Consider the following 9507-nt stretch of genomic DNA (forward strand, 5'->3'; position numbering starts at 1 on the left):
TCTAAGCAGAGCTGAGTAGCTGCAACAGAGACTGTGACCGAAGGGCTTATAAGGTCTAAAATATTTACTACCTGGCTTTTTAGAGAAAAATCTTGCTGACCCCTGGCCTGGACAAAGATAAAGGTGAACCTAGTCACTGGGAATCAGCTGTTGTTTCTCATGTGGGAGGAACAGTTGATGGTGGCTGGTTCTGCGTTACTGTTTCCTGCGTCACCTTTGGAGGCTCATGGGAGCTGCGGGAGCAGGTCTTTGTCTCGTGTAGCTGTCAAGCAGAGAGGAAAGCAAGACCACTTTTAATCAATTAATTTAATCTAATTTAGGATTCGCTCCTTTGTGTTAAGGAATTACAAGCTTTAAAACTTGGTTTTTTCCTTCATGGGTTTTGTACTCAGCACGTTTGATTTCTAAAACTACAGAATAAATTATTCTCTGTAATCACTTTGTGACTTGAGAGTTGTAATATGTAGAAGCACTCGTCACTTATGTGTAAGGGCAAGCTTTGAGCCACTGCTGGCGCCCAGTCCAGAAGCTGTGTGTGGTGCTGTGTGTCTCATGTCATTCTTTTTTCCTGAAGGCCGACTACTTTAGCTCCGTGGCAACCGTGGTGTATCTTCGCAAAGAGAACTGTATGTACCAGGCCTGCCCAACTCAGGACTGCAATAAAAAAGTGATTGATCAGCAGAATGGGTTATACCGCTGCGAGAAGTGCGACAGTGAATTTCCCAATTTCAAGTACCGCATGATCCTGTCGGTGAGTGGAGTGGCCGGGGACCGGGTGTGAGGCAGTTAGAAGCGGGGCGTTCGCAGGGGCAAGCTTGCAGATGAGTAAGTTAGCGCACTTGTTACTGTTCAGCGCATAAGGAAGTAGGAGGGCCTTTTACACAGCGAATAGCAGTGTGTCTTTCCTACTAAAAGCTCTCCTTCGAGGCCGGCGCCGCGGCTCACTAGGCTAATCCTCCGCCTAGCGGCGCCGGCACACCGGGTTCTAGTCCCAGTCGGGGCGCCGGATTCTGTCCCGGTTGCCCCTCTTCCAGGCCAGCCCTCTGCTGTGGCCAGGGAGTGCAGTGGAGGATGGCCCAGGTGCTTGGGCCCTGCACCCCATGGGAGACCAGGAAAAGCACCTGGCTCCTGGCTCCTGCCATCGGATCAGTGCGGTGTGCCGGCCACGGCGGCCATTGGAGGGTGAACCAACGGCAAAAGGAAGACCTTTCTCTCTGTCTCTCTCTCTCTCACTGTCCACTCTGCCTGTCAAAAAAAAAAAAAAAAAAAAAACAACTCTCCTTCGTGCCACACGTTGCGCTGAGATGCCCCGGCTCACGTCAGTCCTGTCGTGTGGCGTTGGTGGCACTCGCCCGCTACCTGTGATGCAGACAGACTCATTTGAGGGGCGTTTCTGGAGAGCAGTAGTCGTGCGGCTGTGGCCCATCGTTTTCCCTGTGGGTGATCTGCCCTGCTGACCCTGGCAGGGCTGACTTCAGAAGAAGCCCTGCGTGCTGAGGGGCCCTCGCTTTCTCTGTGTTGTAAACATTGTAGGCTTTCTGTTTCACCCTTGTCAATGAAAGGTGTAAGTTTGTGGTTTTTTAGTGATAGTACTGAGAATAAAGATACAAGAAAACAGGCAAACTCACATTTTTCTAGAAGGTGATTTGGCAGTAATATATCAGAACCCTTAAAAATGTTTCTATTTTCTGATAGTTAACACCAGGAGTGAATTTCTTCTGAGGAAATAATCAGATGATACAGTATATAAAGTTTTCTACTATACTGTCTTGAAAAATTGGAAACAGGTTAAGTGAACTTGATACAGCTTAAATGGCTAATTCTTTGATTGACTATCCATGGAGTGGAATGCGGTGCAGGCCTTAGAATTTGCCATTTACTTGACAGTTCCTCTAGTATTTGAAAACCACAGTTAGACTATTACGTGATACAAGCTCTTGGGCTTTATTAATGAATTAAGATGGTTTGGTCTTGAGGTCTCTCTACAGACAGAATTGAGAGGAAGAATTCCAAGCTGTTGGTTGTGGTTATTTTCGGTTGATTTTTGTGTTTTAAAAAGTTCAAGGAGGGCGGCACCATGGCTCAGTAGGTTAATCCTCCGCCTGCAGCGCCAGCATCCCGTATGGGCGCTGGTTCTAGTCCCGGCTGCTCCTCTTCCAATCTAGCTCTCTGGTATGGCCTGGGAAAGCAGAAGATGGCCCAAGTCCTTGGGCCCCTGCACCCGCATGGGAGATTGGGAAGAAGCACCTGGCTCTTGGCTTTGGATTGCGCAGCTCCGGCCATAGCAGCCATTTGGGGAGTGAACCAACGCAAGGAAGACCTTTCCCCCTCTGTCTCTCCCTCTCACTCTCTGTAACTACCACTCAAATAAATAAATAAAATCTTAAAAAAAAAAAAAAAGGTTCAAGGAAAAGTGGAATTAAAAAACAATACGGAGGCGGGTACTTGCATCCTGTGTGAGCAGTTACCTGGGTTTGAGTCTCAGCTCCCTTCCTGACTCCAGCTTCCTGCTGAGCGGCACCCTGCGAAAGAAACAGCAGTGATGGCTCAAGCACCCACGTGAGAGACCTGGACTGAGTTCTGGGCTCCCAGCTTTGGCCTGTCCAGCCCCAAATGTGGTGGCCAGATGATTTGTGTCTCTCTTTCCCCCTCTACCACTCCCCATTCCCCCCACCTTCTCTGCCCACAAATAAATAAAAAAAACGGGGGGGGGGGGGTTCCTTGCCAGTGTCAGAGGGCAGCTATTGTTCTGCCTTTTTTTTTTTTTTTTTTTTAAACTTACTTGAAAGAGATACAGAGAGAGGGAGAAACAGTAGAGAGGTCTTCTATCCACTGGTTTACTCCCCAATTGGTCGCAACCACCGGAGCTGTGCCGATCGGAAGCCAGGAGCCAGGAGCTTCTTCCCGGTCTCCCACACCGGTGCAGGGGCCCAAGCACTTGGGCCATCTTCCACTGCTTTCCCAGGTCATAGCAGAGAGCTGGAATGGAAATGGAGCAGCCAGGGCACGAACTGGTGCCACAGGCTGAGGCTTAGCCCACTATGCCACAGCACCAGCCCCCACTTCGCACTCTAGGAAAAGTAGAGGACACATGCTCTTCATCCTGCCAGGGTTCCATCCCAGTACACCCATCTTAGTTGAAAATGTCACTGAGTGAAAACTGCATTTAATTCACCTAACCTACTGCACATCCTAGTTGAGCTGAGCCTGTATCTTTGTTGTTACCCCTGTTTTATATGATGAGCAACTGGTAGTTTTAGTTTTGGTTTATTTGAAAGGCAGAGAGAGAGACTCAAACTCAGGCATTCTGATATGGGTGTGGGCATCGAGGGGTGTCTTACCCAGTGCACCAGATGCCCACCCCACCCCTGCTCACCTCAGACATGCTCAGAACACTGGCATTGGCCTACAGTTGGGCAAAGTCATCTGACATAAAGCTTTTTTTTATAATAAAGTGTTGATTATTTTGTGTGGTTTATAAAATATTGTACCTAAAGGGAAAACAGGATGGTTGTACAGGTAGCCTTTTGCCGACAAAGTGAGAAATTCTGAAATGGAACCACCGTTAAGTCCCAGACTGTCTGTACATGTAATGGGAATATTTTTTCTCTGGAAGTTACGGTGAGGGGAGAATTTAATTTCCCAGCCTCCTTTGTGTGTCATCCGTTTATTATTTGTTCTCTGAAATAACAGAGTTGTGTTTTTTAGGTAAATATTGCAGACTTTCAGGAGAATCAGTGGGTGACTTGTTTCCAGGAGTCTGCTGAGGCCATCCTTGGACAGAACACTGCTTACCTTGGGGAGCTGAAAGAGAAGGTCGGCTATGGACTGTTCTTGTAACTGTAATGCTTCCCGTGTGTCACACTGAATCTTTTCTCTGCTGTTTCATATTTTTGGGTTGTTTCTTTGGGGTATTTTATATTGTTTGTAAGTCTGATGATTATTTGAGAATCTAACCAATTTTGACTTTGTGCCTTTTTAAAAAAATTATTTGTTTGAAAGATACTGGTGTCTCATCTTGGTCACTCCCCAGATGCTCACAACCAGCGAGAATGGGCCAGGCAGAGGTTGGGAGCTTGAAACTCGATTCTCAATTCTTGTCTCCCTTGAGTGGCAGGAAGCCAGGTACTTGAGCCATCGCTGCTGCCTCCCAGGCTGCACACTCCCAGGAAACTTGAATCGGAAGCAGAGTTGGGATTCAAAGCCGGGCACTTCATTACAGGCTACAGACGTACCATGCAGCGTCCTAGCTACTGTGCCAAACACCCACCCCTGAATCCTGGCTTACATGCACACAGGAAGTACTTGCTATTTTATAACTTGGCATTTTCCATATTATATGTAGAATAGATTACCAGCTATCCTAAACTTAGGAAAGCTAGTTGCTTAGATAAAACATATAAAGAAAAGCAATAAAAGCTGTATTTTCTGGGCCATGTAAAATGGCATCCATCTACAAATGGGGTTATTGATTTTTTGTTTGTTTGTGTCCCTAAATTGTAAAATATACAAAGAAAAAATATTTGCAATTCGTTTGTGACATGATTTTCTTACTCTTTGCTCTCCTCAGTCCTGCCCTCTGCCTCTGCCCCCACCTCTTTTTTAAATTTTCCAGGAAATCTCTGAAAATAGTCCTTTTCCAGAAATAACTGGGGTTGACTTTAAACTATGATAGTATCTTTTGTGTGTTTTGCCTGGTCCTCTATTTTCATCTCAGGTTTTAAGGCTTGAGGCAGCCTTTCAGGATTTTTTTATGAGCTTATTATATTTGCCTGGTTTTACTGCTGATGAGTACAAGCACACAGAACTCCTCCAGGAACCATGGTGTTCTCAGGGTGTGTCCTCCACACCGTCCCTAATCAGGGGAGAATAATGGCAGCTGTTGCAATTTTCTGAAAGTTTACCACCTGGCTTTATTTACGTAGCTAAAAGGTCAAAAGACAACTTTTGCAAAGTAACTTGAAAAAAAGTTCTACATTAACAAAGCCATTCTCACTCCATATGGCATGCAAAGTATTTGGCTGATATTAACTATTAATTTTCTAAGAAATTATGAGTTAATTTTATGTATGTTTGTATAAAATGCATTCTCTGACTCCCTCTGTTCACCAGAATTTTTTTGTTTTTGAGAAACAGAGATAGAGATCTCCCATCCACTGGTTACTTTCCAGATGCCCACACAGCCAGGACTGGGCCCGGCCACAGCGAGGAGAACAGTTTTTTATTTATTTGAAAGACAGCAAGAAAGAGAGATTGATCTTCCATCTGCTGGTTAACTACCCAAATGGCCACAGCAACCAGGTGTGGGCCAGGCCAAAACCAGGGCTAAGAACCACATCTGCTGTCCTGTGTGGATGGCGAGGGGCCACGCACTTGGGCCATCTTCCGCTGCCTTTCTAGGCACAGTAACAGGGAGCTGGGTCAGAAGCAGAGCGGCTGGAAGTGTAGCAGGAACTCTAAAATGTGGTGCCAGTGTCTCAAGCAGCAGCGTAACCCACTGCGCCACAGCAGTGGCCCCTGTTTTTATTTTGATTTGAAAGACAGATCTTCCATCCACTGGTTCAATCCCCAAATGCCCCCAACAGCCATGTCTGTGCCAGGCGGAAGCCAGGAGCCTGGAATTCAATCTGGGTCTCCCATGTGGGTGGCAAGGACCCAGGTTGTGCATTAACAGGAAGCTGAGTCAGAAGTGGAGGGGCTGGGCCTCAAACCAGGCACTCTGGTAGGGGATGCATGCAACATCTTAACTGCTGCACCAAGCTCCTGCCCCCAGGCTTACTTGTATTAAAGGAACAGCATTTGAGATTGTTAAGAGGGAACAGCTGGCTTTCAGTCCTTCCCTAACTTCTCCCACTTCACCTGTGTGGTCAGCTTGCTCAGCAGATCAGGAGCTGAGATACAGAGGCTGAGACTGTGAAATATGTATGGCATCTTCAGCTGTTTTCTGAGTATTATTCCCTGAGTGCTTAATTCATGGTGAAGTTGGTAAGCCTCAAGTCTACTCCATTAATAATGTTCAATGTCTCAGGAATGTTTCCTATGAGTGTTTTGGGTTTAAGATTTAATTTTTCTTTATTTCAAAAGCAAAGTTAGAGGTCTTCCATCCACTAGTTCACTCCCCAAGTGGCCCCAACAGCTGGAGCTGTGCCAGGCCAAAAACAGAAGTCCAGAGGTTCTTCCGGGTCTCCCACATGGGCTGCAGGGGCCCCAGCACTTGGGCCACCTTCCACTGCTTTCCCCGGCACATTAGCAGGGAGCTGGATCAAAAGAGGAGCAGCCAGGACAGGAATCGATGCCCATTTGGGATGCCAGCACTGCAGGCAGGGGCTTTATCTGCTGTGCCACAGTGCTAGCCCTCCTGGGAGTGTTTTGAGTATGTGTGTGATAAAATCAATATAGTATAGTGGCCATTTCCAGGTGTGCAGCTTGGTGATTAGGTCCCCCCATGTCCTCGTGCAGCAGTCACCACCATCCCTCGTGTCTCCCAGACGGAATCTGTGCCCACTGAGAGCCCCGGGCACCCCTCCGCCTCCCAGCCCTCGGCACCAGCGGCTCCTGCCTGTGACCCTGGTCCCTCAAGGCAGAGGGTCCAAGCGTTTAGCAACAGTCTCCTTATGCAGGTTGGTGTGCTAAAATGCCACCTGTGGATTTGTCCTTCCTAAGTAATTTCAAATCACTGGAGGTTACATTTTTTCTGGTCTTCCCTTCACAGGTGCTTCGAGTGAGCCAGCAGTCTCCATGTCTGAAATTCTCTGTTTGCTTTTGCAGAACGAGCAGGCCTTTGAAGAGGTTTTCCAGAATGCCAACTTCCGCTCCTTCACGTTCAGGATCAGGGTCAAACTAGAGACCTACAACGTAAGTGAGGCCACAGGGGCCCAGAGGGTGGGTGGCAGAGGCTGTGTCCTCACGGTGCTGACTGGCCCAGGCCCAGGGCCAGGCGCCCTGTGTCTTCCCGAGCCTGAGGACCCGCTTCCGTCCACATTTGCAGATGAGGGAGCCGACTCCGAGAGGCTGAGTGTCTGGGGAGGGGAGTGTGCTATGGACCCTTCAGTTCAAACCTGGCCTGTTTGCTCTGTGCGCTGACAGTAAATGATGAGCATGGTGGACTCACGTCCTCCGCAGTTTAAGGACAAAGACCCCGGGGGGGTGGAGTCACCTGGAAAACTCTTAGTTGCCTGTGATGTCATAGAGCTGCGAGTCATGACAGCGCCGCCTGCCACTCAAGCTCGCACCTCGGCCTCGTGGGCCGCATCTCACTCGGTCCTCACGATGTGGGAGCTGTTACCCCCTCTCACCAGTGAAGACACGTGTGAGCTGCTTGCCTCATGTCTTGGGCTAGCAAGTGCCAGAGCTAAGGGTCCAACCGAGGCAGTCCCTCTCAGAGCTTTGCTCCTGAGCCTACCTGTAAGCGTCAGTGCCCTGAGTCATTACAGAGCACGTGGAGGTGTCAGGGTCCCGGGCTTGCCCGTGTGGCCGCTGAAGGCACCCGGACATCGGTGAAGAGTAGGGAGAGCACGGCCTCCTCGTTCTGTCTGTTAATACCCGTTGGTGGACGTGTTTGTGATGGACATGCGGCAGTGGCAGTGGGATCCAGTGTCAGGCGGAGGGTGGCTGGGGAGTTGCAGAGTTGGTCATCTCCCCTTGATGTGCATGGCGATGGTGGGAGACGGAGAGGCCTCCTGTGGGCGTGGGACCCGCTGCGTCTCTGCCGTGGGTGCTTTTTCCTTTACAGCGACTTGGATTCTCTCGAGGTGGAAGTTCTGTTTGCAGAACTAGCTGTGTGGCTCTGGGCAAGTCACAGGTCCTCTGGGGCTCCTGTTTCCTCCCTGTAAAGAGGACACAGCGTGCTGGATAAGCCCTCCGAAGTCCTTCCCGTGTGGATTCTAGGTCTCTTGCCTGGTTGAGAGCCTGAGGGAGGGATGGAAAGGGCCGGAGATGAAGGGAGGGGGGGGTCTGGCCACTCGCACCACCCACAAGTCTCCAGACATTCTGGACAGGGCCCCCTGGTGTCTTCTTACTGGCTTTACTGAACTCAGCGCAGTGTCTCTGTCCTCTTCTGCTGAGGCCAGGGCTTAGCATCACCGCCTGCGTCACAGGCTTTGTCACTCGCGACTGCTTTTCTCCTTTCTAAGGATGAGTCTCGAATTAAGGCCACGGTGATGGACGTGAAGCCCGTGGACTACAGAGAGCACGCCAGGAGGCTGATCATGAACATCAGGAGGAACGCGGCTCTGTGAGGAGAGAGCGCAGACCCGACAGAAGGCAGAACACCGGAAGTGAGACGGCGTTGACTGCCCCGCCCCCATCCCCACCGCTCCACGTATGCTTAGCCACCCAGTGCCACGTGCTCTGTGGTGGCCTGAACAGTTTCCCTCCCAGGTGCCTCTTGGAACCCGTCAGTAGGCAAAGGCAGAGGCTCAGGCAGCTGCGGTGTGCGCTGAGAGACGCAGAGGTCAGCCTGCAGGTGGGGTGTGCCTGTCACCCCCTGGGTCTTCAGGATTTTGTCAGTTGTGTTAAGATTTCATTATCTCTACCAGGAATTATGTCGTGAGTAATGGACCCTAAGTCTGTAGACAGTGAAGTAAATTATGTACCTGGGACTTTGCTTCTGCCATGGTGCACCTGCCCCACCCGAGCTCCTTCCGAGGGAGCCTCGCGGTGCAGTGCATGTGTCTTCCCGGGACGCGGAGGCTCTGTCTGGAGCTGCCACGTGGCTGGGGATGCTTGGAATGGCAATAGGGTAGAATTATTAATCAAAGACATATCTTTTATATCTGAAGAACATGCTTCCTTCAGGGTTTAATAGATTAATAGACTGAGTCAGATGGGTCTGATATTAATCAAAATTGTCTCTTCTGAGGGCGGCTGATAAGCATTGACGTGCTGTCCCCCGGGGCACCCAGGCAACTACAAAGAGGGCTTGAGTTTCCGCCTGAGTTCCTGGCACGGTTTGGTTGGTGAACACATACTTTCTGTGCCTGTACATAGTTCCTGCATGCGTGTCTTTCGTTTCTGGATTAAAGCCTTGTTCAGGAGGAGGCTTTTTGAAGGGAGAAGCCCTTGGTTTCCCTGGCTTTGCTTTAATAAACAGTATATTCTCTGCTTGTGAATCCTACTTGCTTTGAATGCAAAGGCTTCTTGTAACTGGAAAGCAATTAATTAGCCTTGATAATAAATGTTCACTTGGGAGAGATGTTAACTCATTACTAACTTGGGGATTAGTCCAAGGCGTGGAGATCATTCTTCCCAGTGTTTGCAGCCCTGAAACGCATCTTTCAAAGAACAAAAACACAAACAACAAAGAAAGCCATCGTGCCCAGGAATGCTGAGGATCTGGCACTTTGGGATTTGATTGATGTTTACACAGCGGTCTCATGCCAAGCAGCCTTTGAAATGTGAGCAGACAGTGTGCGAGTAAGAAAGCAGTAATTACGTTGCTGGGCTTCCGTCAGCGAGAGCTTGCCTGGCCTGTGCGTTCCTGATCACCTGTGTCGTCTGTCCGGGCGC

The 9507-nt window shown here is 49.4% G+C and overlaps 1 protein-coding gene across 2 annotated transcripts in view; it reads left to right on the forward strand.

Moving 5' to 3' along the window:
* Window positions 1–9110, forward strand: part of RPA1 (replication protein A1) — a 64153-nt gene extending 55043 nt beyond the window's left edge. For both annotated transcript variants that reach the window (XM_008270927.5, XM_089317602.1), the window contains 4 exons: window positions 575–751; window positions 3709–3816; window positions 6769–6855; window positions 8133–9110. In XM_008270927.5, the coding sequence (XP_008269149.1) occupies window positions 575–751; window positions 3709–3816; window positions 6769–6855; window positions 8133–8237 (477 nt within the window). In that variant the 3' untranslated portion in view covers window positions 8238–9110. The remainder of the gene's footprint in view (window positions 1–574; window positions 752–3708; window positions 3817–6768; window positions 6856–8132) is intronic.
* The last annotated feature ends 397 nt before the right edge of the window (window positions 9111–9507 follow it).

This window comes from Oryctolagus cuniculus, chromosome 17, assembly GCF_051225735.1.
Source record: "Oryctolagus cuniculus isolate XC-2025 breed Fujian yellow rabbit chromosome 17, ASM5122573v1, whole genome shotgun sequence".
In the NCBI taxonomy this organism is placed as follows: Eukaryota; Metazoa; Chordata; class Mammalia; order Lagomorpha; family Leporidae; genus Oryctolagus; species Oryctolagus cuniculus.